Raw genomic sequence first — 14,873 nt, forward strand, 5'->3', positions numbered from 1 at the left:
GGTCTACAAGCTGACAGTCCTCGTCCCTTATATTCCCATAGGTTATATGGAGATCTCAGTGTTTGTCAGTCCTTGTTCATTTATGCCCATATATGGACATCTCTATATCTACTGTAACAGTCCTTGTCCCTTTATGCCCATATATGGAGATCTCTTAACTGTAAGTCCTTGTCCCTTTTATGCCCATATATGGATATTCCTGATGTCATCAGTATATGAACATATATGGGCTTTCTGATATGCCCATATATGGAGATCTCTTAACTGTAAGCCCTTGTCCCTTTTATGCCCATATATGGATATCCCTGATGTCATCCGTATATGCCCATATATGGGCTTTCTAATATGCCCATATATGGAGATCTCTGTATCTCCATATATGGGTATAAAAGGATACTTCAGGTCTGACATCAGGTTTGTTTATATTGTGTTGCTAGGTTTGACATCACAAACTCTATGGGCCATCTGACCTAGAAATCTATATTTGGGCATAGATGACTCATCGTGACCTCATCACACGTCGACCGCACGTGTGACGTGCGGTCGACCGCACGTGTGACCGACGGACGGCCGGTGGAGGTTTTCATACTAAACTGCGACCTTACGGTCGCAATAACATTTGCACTTTTGAGTCTATAGCATATATACCGTATAAACTCAAAGTGCAAACTGACATAACATCATGAGTTTGCAAAAGTTAACAGTACATCTAACCCTTTTATTACAAAAAAAAAAAAGCCTTCAGATACCATTGGTCAGTTCCGAACACACTGCTGTGTGGTATAGTTATTGAGCATCACGCCTGAAGTGCATACAACAGTAGCAAATCATCTCTTGCTCAAGTCTCCATGTCGTCTGCTGCCTCCTAGCCTCACGTAGCCAGCAGGCTTACTGGCTGCCTCCAGTGAGGCTTGCCCTTGTTACCTTGTGAGCGAATGATCCCTCGAGGAAAGGCCATGGTCTTCCCTCACTGGGTAGTTCAGTCAAGCAGTTGCTGCCCCCTTTTGTCTCTTTATTGTAAATGCATGCAATGATGCAACAATAAAGACATTTCTTCCCCAAATGATGCATGGTAAGCTATTTGTGAGAAGTCAGATAACTAAAATGAAGACTCCAGAAGATAACCTACTGAATCCCCAGTATTAGTTGGGGCGAATCCGATACTTCCGTGACCAAGAGAGCAAAGGTATAAACCTTTAAATAACAAATTGAGCTCCCATGTCCCTCGCAAAAATGCGGGCAAAATGTTTGACAGCTAGGGTAATTTTCAGTCTCATTCACTTACTATACACCATAGGCTACTTTAAAGGGAAAATGACTCCCAAAATATCTGCTTTATGTTGGATGTGAGGGGTCAAACTAGGGGTTTTTAATTATTCTGAATCCATTGCAAGCATTTGTTTTGCATGAAAAACATCCCTTGGGCTAAAAACGGACCGCAAAAGACTGTGAAGTGATGACTCATCACATCCCACTTAAAGCAGATTTTTTTGGGAGTCATTTTTTTCAAGGGCCCCATAAAAAGGGACCCATAAAAATGTGTCTGCGACCCACAAATGGGTCCTGACCCAGTGTTTGGGAACCAGTGCTATAAGCTAGTCTAGTAGTGGGGCGCGCATGACGCACAGTCTACTGATCCAAAGCATTGAACTGCCGTTGAACTTCGCTGCGAGAAGATGATGGAAAAGTCGGGAAAAGAAAGTTCACCTTTGCACAAAAAGCAAGACGTCAAGCCTAATAAAGAAGCCCTACGGTTTGTCCAGATCTGTCCAAATCAATTCCAATCCAACAGAATACTGCGACTGGTGAGGATTCAGACCAGATGCAGGTCATGTTGATAGGCTACACCAAACCACCTGCGCGCACAGGTAGGTAACTGAACCTTCCAGCAGGAGCGAGCCGAGGAGATGATCTGAAAAACATCATCAGTGTTTATGTCTCCTGAGACTCCTGGAATGCAATGCAATGTCGCAAACGGGTCAACAACAAACGACGCTTTCAAACCTGAGTGAAAGAAGTTACCCAGCAGTGACTAACTTGACGTTGCTTGTCCTTTTGCTCATACCTTGCGTGGTTCTCCTGCTGTTGTTGAACTGCGTCTTCCTGGGCTACAAGTTGCTGATCATGTCCAAGAAGAACGCGAAGAAACGCGAGGACGAAGAAATGCTCTTGCAGTCCACTCTGTCCACGCGTCACAGAGTCGTGAGGACGGGTGACGTCCCTTGTTTCCCAAATCAGGACGGAGCGGTGAGGACCTATGTGTCCGGATCGGAACCAGAAGCTCTGCTGCTGCTACAGCCACCAGTCACCTCGTCCAGAACCTCCACCACGACAGATCAGCGACTGGGCCTGCGGTTCCTGCGGCCAGACGGGGCCACAGGCACCGGCTCGGGCTCCTTGAGAGCGCCGAGCACCATTTTGGCAACGTCAAGAGACAGCACGTCCCTGCCTGGCTTGCCCAGGTCACATCATGGCATGTGAGTCATTCTCAAAGACTCAAACCCAAGTGTTCCATGATGTGTAAATAGAATCTACTCATGTGTCCCAGTCCCAATCATGGGGCCTGATCTGTGTGTGTGTGTGTGTGTGTGTGTGTGTGTGTGTGTGTGTGTGTGTGTGTGTGTGTGTGTGTGGGGCGCAGTAAGTGACAATTATGGACTTTTAATACCTTATTTAAAAAAAAAGGAAGACCATTAGACCAATACTGCCTGAAATGTAATCAAATTATACTATGAGGACTGGTCAAACATTTGTCAAATAGTTAAATAAAATTATATAAGAAAGAGGCAAGAATTGTGAAAATACAAAATAGCTGTAGGATATACAAGTGAACTGGTACCGGTCAGGTCAGCTATTTTCACAATAATTACCTGTGGAGCCGAGTCAAAGTAAATGTAATGCCTCTGGAGTAATCAGCTCCTACAATTCCAAGTGCTTGTCAAGGTGGGGGGCCTGGGGGTCCCCAGGTCAAATATGATTGTTTTGGGGGTGGCTGTGGCCTGAAAAGGCTGAGAACCTACTGGACTAATGCATATCAAGCTGGGGGGTCTTTGAAATGAAACCAAGTTTCAGAGTTATTGCCCTATAATCATGTAGGCCTATGATGCATCATTCCGTGTTACACACATGTTTGTATTCTTATCAGGTCACACAAGTACTGCAGGAGGAAGATGGACTGGCATCACAGTGCCCCTGTATTGCACCAATACAGCGATTCAGAGGCTGGTATCAAAATGAACAATGTGCCACCCAACTCACCTGAGGTACAAGAACTACTATCAATGGTAACTATGTATGGAACAAATCAAAGTAACGCAAGGCACTAAGACATCGTCGCTATCGGGTGGAAACCTTGTATGTCAGACTGTTCTTTTGTATTTCTCATTTAAAAAAAATATATATATAGCCGATCTACAAGCCTCGTGGTGTGAGGCACTGTGTGCTTGTAGATCTGCTATTTTCACTAGTTTTGAGCCACTGTCTTGTATGATGAAGCAGGGCTTTACTTTACGAGAAAGAAAAAACGTACAAATTTCAAACTTGGCGGTACAAGGTTTCTGCCGGAAATGCATGTTTGATTATACTAAATATGGAGACTCCTGTGATTCAGGTGACTCAGCAGATGGGCAGTATGCTGGACTTACTGACCGATGTGCAACAACAGACGTGTCTGAATTCATCCACGGTCGACCCGGGGCTTGACAGCGACTTTGGTGCAAGTGCAGGTATCGTCTGTATAATCATAATCCTGCCTAATGTAATTGGCCTACACAGCACTGCTTGAGGCTGATTCTTCAAATGTTTTCTAAATCCTAACCGTTTTTCTGAATAACCTATGTTGCTATCAGTGGTTCTCAAATGTTTTCATGTCAAGGACCCCCACAATTATTTGTATTTGGCCGCCAACCCCCATTTCAAAGGTATTTTGTACCTGGGCTGGGACCCCCAGAAGCAAAGATTTGAGTTAAAATGTTCACTTTGAAAAATATATCAAGATTTTTCAAAAATAAAATGACACGGATGCTTTTCGGGTTTTAATGGTTTCAACTGGGGGTCCTTGAAATAAAAAAAAGGTTTGAGAGTCGCTAGGGGCGTCACAAGGGAGGGGGGAGTGGGACTGAGTTACTAGGGCCCAAGGTCGAGGGGCCTTAATTATTTTATACTTTAGGAAGCTATTGAAAAATAGCAGATATACAAGCTCGCAGCACGGCACTCAAGCTTGTAGATCTGCTATTTTTGAAAAGTGGTGATAATGTGTGCAAATCTTTGAATATATGTATTTGTAACTCAAATGTTGCTTCTGGGGAGTCCCTGGAAATACATTTCATTTTGGGGGTCTTTGACATGAAACATGGGTTTTTCAAAAAGAAGGGGGAAAAAAAGGATTTAGAAGACATTCATAGAATCGTGTCAAAAATATTCAAAGAAATGTTCATGATTTTTCAAAAATAGCAGATCTCCAAGCTCGCAGAGCCCTGCTGTGAGCTTGTATATCTGCTATTTTTCAATAGTTAAAGCATCGCATCCCTGCAGTCATGCATGCATCATTGTGAGTTACAAATACCATTTCTCTTCTCAGGTGTCTCGCTGCGGATACTGTCTGCAGACAGCGACGGCTTGCTTCCCAGCAGCGTGTTGGCATCAGTGCTGGAGTGGGATTACTATGACCCCTGTTACGTCCGGCAAAACAGAATACCCAAGCAGAACTACCACATACCCTCAATACACCCTAAGCAGTACTGGGTGTAACGCATGCTGCTGTGGGAACAGTTTAGGGAAAACCCTGACGGTTTTTAAACGTTTTATTTATTTACTTATTTATTTATTCAGCTTAAAGAGCACAAATTATATTATACACTATTTTTATATTGAGTTAATTTATGTATGTTTTTCACCACTTTCTAAAAGCGCACTGGGGCACATTTAGCATTTTGTTGTTTGGTTCTCTCACTTAATTATTTGTTACATTGTGTATTTGTTTTAGTGCTACTAAATCTAGCAACTAAAATCACTTAAATCATTTAGTCAAACGTTCATTGTCATTTTGACTTCACTTATTTGTATTGTAAATGTCACTACTTTTCATGACCATATCACTATCACTATTTCTGTGACATGATTTAAAATGTCCTTGCATTCATTTCTCCAATAAAGATTGCAAATGTACAAAGTGCATAAGCCTTTGATAAAGTAGGTTCTTACAGCAAGAGTCTACATTACTCTACAGTGTTTACAGTAGGCTAGATGCTGTACATCAGTGGTTCTCAACTTGTGGGTTGGGACCCCCAGAGGGGTCCCCAAATTATTTTGGGGGGTCCCCAGATAATTAACTTAATGTGCAACATTGTTTTCTCACTCAACAGTAAACAAACCAACATAAAGTTTAAGTGTGTCTGAGGGTGTCTGCACATTTCTAAAGTGACAATTTAAGGACTTTTTAATACCTCTAAAGACAAGTGACAAATTAAATATTGGCCAAATTGTCAAATATTAGAGGCAGAAATTGTGAAAGAGGCAGAAATTGTGAAAATAGACGATCTGCTATTTTCACAATAGAACCATGCAAAATGTTATGCCTCAACTCTTAGTGCTTGTCAGGATGGGGGGGGTCCCCAGTTAAAATATGATTATTTTGGGGGTCGCAGCCTGAAAAGGTTGAGAACCACTGCTGTACAGTACAATTGTCAATGAATTTCAATTATTTAAAGTTTGTGAAAAGACTAGACTAAATATTTACATTATTTAGGTAATGCAATTATGCATGAAACTTTTCACATGGTGCATGGTTTTTACAATATAGGGATCAACGTATAGCACCTTCCTTGTTTACCAGGCGGTAAGCCTTAAGTAAGCTTTACAGAAAAAATAATAAAAACGTGAAATTTGATGGGAGACTGTCCGGAAGGAAAACAAAAACAACAGATAAACACAATGATGTATCCAAAAAAGTATATTGTATATTAAAAAAATAACAAATTAAAAGCCAGGCAGGAGTCGACACACAAAAGCCAGTCTGTACACATTTTTAAGGGGTGTTGTAGCTATAATTCATGAGTGTATTATGGCCAATATATTCTATAATGTATAGGGAATATTCTATAAGTCTCTGTAGCCACAGGTCATGCTGTTGTTAAAATCTACTGTAACTTAATTTGGTTGTAAAGATGCTCATGTACAGTACGTGTTTACTGTAGGCTTTGTGTAATTTTGAAAATAATTCTAGCTTATTGTTTTGTAATACAGAATTGCCCAGATAAAAGGGATCCACAAAATAGTCGTTTATTAATTCAGTTATGAATGTATTTGCTGCCAAGCAAGAAGTGAAGAACGTAAAATCACCTTGCAACATCTACAAACAACCACAAGATGGCACAAGTGTGCAGTATTTCATCTTGGTGCTGTGATTTGACAATCTGGTTCATTATTATCTGTCCAGCAACTGAGTGTCAGAAGTTTTATATTAAAGTATATTATATTTATTATATTGCATTGAAGCTTTATTAAGGTTTTAATGATTAAATATGAGTGTTTAGGTTATAACATCATAGGCATGAATAAGAATGTCTGCAATTACATGCAGTTCCCCTTTTAGATTTTCCCTGACTATTTTCTTGCTTAACATTATCAGATAAGAAAAGACAATACCGGCATATCAAATAAAATGTTTTACTTGTTACGCATGATGAGTGAAGCATGACTAAAAGCTTCACTTCTCTGTTGTGCAGAGGTTAACAAAAAGCAGGTTCACTTTGCTGGCAAAAAGATCTCTGACCTAGAACAATTAGTGTGTTGTTGTTTACAGCAGTGGTTCTCAGCCTTTTCAGGCCGCAACCCCCAAAATATTCATATTTTAACTGGGGACCCCCACCCTGATGAGCACTAAGAGTTGAGGCATTACATTTTGTATAACAGTTCTATTGTTAAAATAGATCTACATGCTCACACCGGCTCGCATTGTGACGTGTTGTGAGCATGTAGATCTGCTATTTTCACAATTTCTTTCTGCCGTAAATTGTCCTTAAATTGTCACTTTAGATATGTGCAGATACCCTCTATACACTTAAACCTTATGTTGGTTTGTATACTGTTGAGTGAGTAAACAATGTTGCACATTAAGTTATCTGGGGACCCCTCAACATAATGGTTGAGAACTACAGCAACCACACTAATGACCAAATAATAGAAAACAAAGCAGATATTCACCATAACAAAAAAGCAAAGCTCATTCTCCATAATGACGCAACCATTAAGTCTAATACTGTAAGAGCAGATAGTTTACAATCTCTTTTGATCAAGTCGGTAAGACCGGAACAGGATATAAGCCAATTGGTTTTAGTAAATGTGAGCACACATTGGGAAACAAAAGTACAACCATAACTGTTTCAGCTTGTTCTGGAGAAATGTCCAAGTTAAAAGCGACAAATATGACTACATTCATGTTTAGAGGCTGGATACGTACCAACTAGATTAGTTTGTAGCTTGGTTCCTTTTAACGTAAATCTATATTATAAGGCCATTTAATTTGGTTAACAATATGTATAAATAATCCAATATGTATAAATCAAAATATATCGGAATATAACATTTGTTGAGCCATCATTAACTGTTGAACATTAGCTGTTCAAGTTCATGGGGTATAGTTATTTTAGCAACCTGTTCAAAGTGTCAAAGAGTTTTTTGTGGGATATGGATTGGATACCTATTGTTAAATTGACCAGTTCAACTAAGTAGGGCCACATTGGCAGCTCTCATAAAAATCAACTACCACGCACCCATCACATTTCCAGTTTGTGTGATGGGACACAAAAAGGCTAAAAATGTGATGGGACACAACAAATCTAAAAATGTTGCAGCACCTCCATCTAGCACTAGTTCCACTAGAAAGACACAATTGGAAAGTGTGGTTTCTGTTGACCCTAATAGGGAGCCAGTCAGAGAGGGGGAAAAGGGGTGACATCACAATATCAAGGTATTGTGATACCTTGATATGGTGCATACCCCCATTACGACATGCATTCAGACATCCCCCATTCCGACACTAACCCTAACCTCTATGGAAGTGCTGCCACTCAGACAATTAGAAGGTAGCATGTCGGAACTGGGCTTAGCTAAATGGTAGTAAATAAGTGTGGTTGCCATGACTATATTCTGCAGCGAGCTAACTGTCAGCTCGACCAATCCTCGAGCCGAATTTGCCTGCCTATGGATTCAAGGTAAAAACCCATTCACAAACTAGAAATACTGTTCCTACGAAACGGTGTGTGCTCGCTCGTGACTATATTCTGCAGTGTGCTAGCATGTCATGTGAAGCTCAACCAATACTCCAGCTAACACCACTCCCTGATGTTTTTTCGCACCTCAATTGCACCTCATTGGCTTAAGCCTCGAACCGAGTCGGGTCCGCGGTGGATGGAAGGCTATCCACCGCGGTGTAGTGCGGTGTAGTCTTTTTGAGTCATAAAACTACAACATTAACGCTCAAAAAGACTACACCGCACTACACTGCGGTGGATAGCCTTCCACCGCGGACCCGACTCTTTGTACTGTCGTGGCGGATCTTGACAAAAAAACTATGAAGATAACAGTGTTCTCGCCTTTCAGGCGAGCCCACAATAAAGTTTACCTAGAATAAAGTTTCCCCAGGACTACAGTGTGTTGCCCCGTTGGGCAACCACACTAAATATATTTTCAATTCCCCGTGCGATGATCATATCTTCTTCTGTCCAGATGCCGGTTTCAAAAGAACCCGGAGCTGCCTCTTCCTGTCATTCACACAGCCCAAGTGAGTGTTGGCAGTCAGGGAGGAACAGCCCAGCGTCTCAATGTTAGCGTCCTCTCTGTAGATCGGCTTGTCGTTCCAGAAGAGGTCAAAGCCGCCCACCCTCTTCTCTTCCCCAGTGAGTCTTCCCTCCATATCTATTATGTGCAGCGTGTCTTCCAGCATGTTGTACTTCATCTCGTAGTCCTCCTGATTGCTGCCCGCCATCGACGGAGAGGCGTTCACTTCGATCAGCCACGGTTTGAGGTCCTCGTCCAGTAGGATGTCATAGCCGTAGAGCTCGAAGCAGTGCTTGTCGTTTATAACGAGCTTCTGCACACTCTGCAGGCTGTAGATGAATATGTTGTCCATGTCTTTGAGCATGGCCTCAACCGTCTCCGAGCCGTGCTTGGCGGTCAGGTACCTACGAAGCTGGTCTATCTGCCACTTACAGCCCTTCTCAGGATCATAGGCGGGCGCTGTTCTTTGAACGGCGACATTGGTGAGGTGCATGTACTCATCATAGATACTGTTGAGGTCATATCGTGTGGTGCAGATGCGGGCAAAGCCATCCCGATACAACCAGGCCTTCAACGGATTAAACGATTGTACGAGGACATAGACTCTCAAATCAAATTTCTTGCCGTTAATAAGGTAGGGATTTTCTATATAGCGCTGTACCACATAGTTTTGCACTTGATCCTCTTCCGTTTGTTCGTCTGAGTACCGGAAGGTGCCGTCATCCCTTTTCCAGTCCATGATATCTTTTAGCTTTCTGAATAGGAAAATCCCCTTGCCCTCCCTTCCCGACACCGGCTTCATGATCCAAGTGCTGCCAGGGGATTTTTTGAACTCCTCTACGAAGGGGTAGTACTCTTTGGGAAGATCAAAGGTGCGGGGGAAAAAGTCACATTTAGACGCTTCCCTTTCCCCAACTTCCCTCTCAAGGGTTTTACGATACCTTTTCAGGTTTTTCGCCATGCTGTTCTTTCGCGTAAGCTCATAACACTTGCGAAAGTGGCATATCCTCTGATGCTCTTCCATAAAGGATTGATCAAAGTTGTCCCTTAGCCAGCTAATATCACACCAGTTAAAATCCCACTGTTGTCCTTCATCCTTGACCTCATACCAGCCTGGTCTTTGCCGAAGAACATCCTGGATAGTAGGTAGCAAACCACATTTGTAACGCACACAGGTTTTCCCTTTACGCTCCACTAATGGTTTCTTCTTATGTTCTTCTACCTTCTTCTTTTCCTTTTCCTTTGTCTTAGTTTTACACGGTTGTGACATTTCTAAATCCGCCAACCCAAATACAAATATTGAGACATTAAAGTTGTTAGTTGATACTGGTTAGGAACGCCTTGACATTTAAGCAAAGCCCCAATCACTACGTCTCCATTTCCCTTATCTCTACACCTCCACTACTTTTATTCGAGGTTCAGCATCCAAAGGGCCTTCATCCTCCAAATCCTTATATAAGGTGACAGAGCTCTGCTCTGACATCACATACAACACAAACCGTTGCCAAACAATGCTGGTCATGGTCTGGTCTTTTCCCCCTCTACACCAAACCTCTTTGCAGAAAATAGCTGATCTACAGCGTTGTGAGTTTGTAGATCTGCTATTTTCAGCTAATGTCCTCCTCAGAATAGGGATGCTAAGTTCTTATCACACAAAGATCTGGTGCCCCCCCCCCCCCTGTAGTAACTCTGAGGAGGTCCTGTTGAAGATAGCCTAGCTCAGCTAGACAATCCACCCATGTTAAACAAGGAGGGGATGTATACTGCAGTTAGTTAGCTGCATTAGTATATAGTCTGGCCAAGCCAGGCTATGTTGAAGACCCCTGATGTGACATCACAGGTCTATGGGTTTGTCTCTCTGACATAATGCTCTGACATCACTGTGATGTAAGGGGAACCACTCTTAACATAATGGGTTTGCCGCTCTGACATCACGCTCTGGCTCCACTGTGATGGCACACTAACAGAATCCCTTTTATGCCCATATATGGAGTTCCCTGATGTCATCAATATTAAGCCCTTATCTAAAAGGACTTCATAAGGGAATGGCCATGTATGGAGGCCACATCGGCCACATACCACACTGACAGAATCCATATATGGCCAAGACAGATGGCCACGACAGCCCACATCTTTGTGGCTGGTTCTACAGACAGGGATCTCCATGTATGGGCATAAAAGGGTATGATGTCAAATGTCATAGACATCATAGGACTTTCACATAACAAATTAAGCATGTTTGGGCTCTCACAGAATATCTCCATATACAGTACATGGATCTCCATATACATGGGGTCTCCATATATGTGTAACTGGTCTGATATACATCACTGGCCAGATGGCAAAGAATTGGCAGTATTAAAATACTATGTGCACACAATTCATCACCTTGAGACCAGAGGAGAATTCCACCATCTCCTCAGCTTGCACATTTCGAAGCCCATGTACAGACCAGGGGTCTTCAACGTTTTCAGGCCAAGGACCCCTTAGTTGAGAGAGAGATGAATCAGTGTATTTTGGATTCTTGTCAATTTGTTTTCAGATATTTAACCACTTGAACTGTCAATACTTAATAAACTTGACCTTTCACTCTGTACTTAGTCGTAGTGCGAGGCATTGTGAGCTTGTAGACGGCTGTTTTTGGCTAAAGTTCTCAGAATATGGACACTAACGTTCAAGTCGTTAAAAGAATGAAGAAAAAAGTTGTATCACTTATATATTTGGAGGACCCCCTGTAGCTCTGAGGACCCCCTAGGGGTCCCGGACCCCCTGTTGAAGACCCTTGCCATAGACTCTGGCAAGGCCATCCCCAAAGGACAGAACACGACCCGTCTCCTCCAAGTCAGTGCTGGTGTCTGTCAGCTCCCATGAACTTATCTTCCAGAATGGTAGACACTTCAGCTGTACCAGTACCTAGCATACACCCATACACTGTTTAAGCGAGATACAAGTTAGAACCATACACCATTTTAATAACATACATCCACGCATGTACCTGTTGCATCATTGAGAGGCTTTATATTTACCCAGAAGCAGACTGTTATTTCAGATATGTACATGGACATATTCTGGCGTTTCTTTCAGTATTCAACTAGTAAAGCATTTATTTATTTATTTATTTTAACATGGTAAGAAGCCATCTTCCCGGTTCATTTTATACCAACCAACAAATACGATACAGAAAAGACAACTGTTCATAATGTTTTGGTCACAGGCCATATAGGCCATGGCTATTTCCAATATTTACAAATTGTTATGTAATTTGGTCAGCCCCCTATCTGACTAAATGATCTCCTTCTGAGAAGGCGATGGAAATGGATTGGACGTGTAATCCGTAGAGAGCAGGACAACTGCCCTTCACTGGACACCAGGCAGTAAAGATAAAAGGGGCCGAACCAGAACACCTGGCGTGGGACCAGGGACGTGCTGGGCCCCTGATTCAGCCCGGGAAAAAGAGTTGGAGAGGCCCTCATTGCGCGCTATAGAGAGAGAGATCTCTCTCTATAGCGCTGCTGCTACTCAAAGATTTTCCATTTCAGATCATGACAAGTGACAAGCCAGTGGGCCAATTACATGAGTTATATTTCGTTGTTGTCAGGTGGAAACCTTGTATGTCCAAAGCCGTTTGTTTTGTATTTATCATTTCAAAAATGATTTAAACTAGTGAAAACAGCCGATCTACAAGCACACAACGCCTCGCACCGCGAGGCGTTGTGTGCTTGTAGATCTGCTGTTTTCACTACTTTTGTGCAAACAGTTAAATTTTTACTTTTGTGCAAACAGTTAAATTTTTTCCTAATGGCCGGCCTGGACCGGCCGGGAATGAACCGGCCGTTCGGGAGTTGTCCCGCTTTTCCCAATGGCCAGCACGTCCCTGCGTGGGACAGTGGAGCGAGGAGCATCACACCTGGGGTACCATAAAGACACTGGCCCAGAATAGACAAACAGGAGTGGAAATCATTTGTTCCTGCCCTACATGCTAGCCAGCATAAAGGACAGTATTAAGTACTATCTGAGCATTTCTATCATCAACGCAACAATGTTTTTAGCACAGGACAGCTGTGCAGCACCATAAGCCTCTAGTTGGCACCTGCGCCACATCCATTTCCCGTGCCCATCCCAACTACATTGTTGGTTTGCTTATTGGAAATGCTGACCTGTTTCTCTGTAGCCATGGTCTGGTGGCGTACAGGTTCTTGACTCGTTCACATGCTGCGGCGGCATTCTTGGAAACCTTGTTAGAATTTAAGGAGAGGTATAGCATGAAGTGCTGAAGTGGCAAGTACATTTACTGTACTTTTTACAATACAAAGACTTGACATGTAGAATTAGTTGCTTGTCAGTGATGAAGAGAATCAAGCTAATTTCGTCTAACTTCTTACGAGTATAGACAGCAGCTAAGCCTTCTGCAACAACCGGTAGCTATGAGAAACAGCTTGTGTCCAAACTTGAAACAAAGCAGCCAATCTTTTAATTTAAAATCTCCTGTTGTTTTAAAAATGGCTTGCTAATTAATGCATTGGTTCTCAACATCTGGGGACACCCAGAGATCCATGGGGCGATCCAGGGGGGGTCCCCGGCCAAACTATTGATTGTTAGGTCATTTGTACAATAACTTTGGGAGTTAAATTTACACTGAGGGTTTTACTGTGTAGATTGGGGTCCCAGAAGATTATAAATTGGGGTGTATCAAAGAGGATTTGATTTAACTCTAAGTACTAACTCTAAATCAATGTTTCTCAAAGTGGATTCCAGGGACTCTGTGGGTTCCTTTATGGGGGTCTAAATTGACCCATACAAGTCTGTGAACAAAATGGACCCTAACGGGTCCATTTTGTTCCATTTGTACACTGTCATCGAGTTAAGGGGAGACCTTGAAACGTAAAGGTTTGAGAAACACTGCTCTAAATAATGCATAATAAAACTCTGGGTCATTGAAATTATGATTCTTTCCACCATAACACACGGTGGGTGGGTGGCAGTACAGAGCAGCATGCTCTAAATATGAGAGCAGTATTCTATTTGGTACGAGATGTTCATTCTGTATACCAGGGGTTTTCAAAGTGGGTGACGGGGCACCCTGGGGTGCCGCGACGGCAGTCCAGGGGTGCCGCGAGATAATTTGATAATATTTGGAATTTATTTGGACACTTGAAAAAATATTTAGTCTCATTTTAAACTTGAAGTACAAAGTTATTTTCAGTCAGTTCTAACCACAATGGCTGTTATCTCAACGTTTTCCTCACAACATAATCACTAAAATATCGTCTGTCGGGTAGAAACCTCATATCTCCAAGTTTCAAATCTGTACGTCTTTTGGTAAAGAAAAGCCCTGCTTCATCATACAAGACTGTCGAACAAAACAAGTGAAAACAGCCGATCTACAAGCATGCTTGTAGATCTGCTGTTTTCACTAGTTTAGTAAATTTTATAGATGATAAATACAAAACGAACGGTTTTGGACATACAAGGTTTCCACCCGACAACGACGATATGCTATAAATATAAGGTGCTGGGAGTGAAAATTATAATGTTGGGGTGCCTCGGATTAAAACAATATTTTTATGGGGTGCCCTGAGACAAAACAGTTTGGGAACCCCTGCTGTATACACCACAGAATAGGGCTGCACAATATATCGTTATCGTATCGTTATCGAGATATATATCAGTATCGTGGAAGGCAACGATATCGCCCTGGGCAATACATCGTCCACATCGTTGCCCATATCAGCTATATCGTTGCCCATATCGTTGCCTCTTGCCTTTTGCTACACTTAGAATATCAAAATAACAAGTGTGAGAACCCAATAGCACTTAAAATCAAAAGTGATATTGACTTATTATGCAGTTTTTTTGAATAATGCTTAGTTTTCACTGTTGAAACACTTAAAATGTTGAATATGAAATGTGTATGGTAATATCGTATATCGTATCGATATAAGAATATTTGGCATAAATATTGAGATATGTAATTTGGTCCCTATCATGCAGCCCTACCACAGAATGGGATCTGTTGTTAATCCCCCGAATAAATTACTGTCAGGTCAACATAATGCTATCCTGAATAATGTAGAGTTCTTTTTTTGGAAATGTGT

General features: G+C 42.1%; 2 protein-coding genes across 2 annotated transcripts; one reads left to right on the forward strand and one right to left on the reverse strand.

Moving 5' to 3' along the window:
• Positions 1-1,965: 1,965 nt before the first annotated feature.
• Positions 1,966-4,749, forward strand: hwa (huluwa; the record flags this gene model as incomplete). The annotated part of the gene is made up of 4 exons (XM_080742804.1): positions 1,966-2,477; positions 3,146-3,263; positions 3,611-3,725; positions 4,580-4,749. The coding sequence occupies 4 exons, from the start codon at positions 1,966-1,968 to the stop codon at positions 4,747-4,749; spliced, it is 915 nt and encodes a 304-aa protein (XP_080598930.1).
• Positions 4,750-8,707: 3,958 nt separating this feature from the next.
• LOC308299081 (putative tubulin polyglutamylase TTLL9) lies at positions 8,708-9,802 on the reverse strand (the record flags this gene model as incomplete). The annotated part of the gene is made up of 1 exon (XM_080742806.1): positions 8,708-9,802. One exon carries the CDS (start codon positions 9,800-9,802, stop codon positions 8,708-8,710), a length of 1,095 nt encoding a protein of 364 aa, XP_080598932.1.
• Positions 9,803-14,873: the final 5,071 nt, after the last annotated feature.

The sequence above is a fragment of the Nannobrachium achirus genome, assembly GCF_963921795.1.
Source record: "Nannobrachium achirus genome assembly, chromosome: 15".
NCBI classification, from domain to species: domain Eukaryota; kingdom Metazoa; phylum Chordata; class Actinopteri; order Myctophiformes; family Myctophidae; genus Nannobrachium; species Nannobrachium achirus.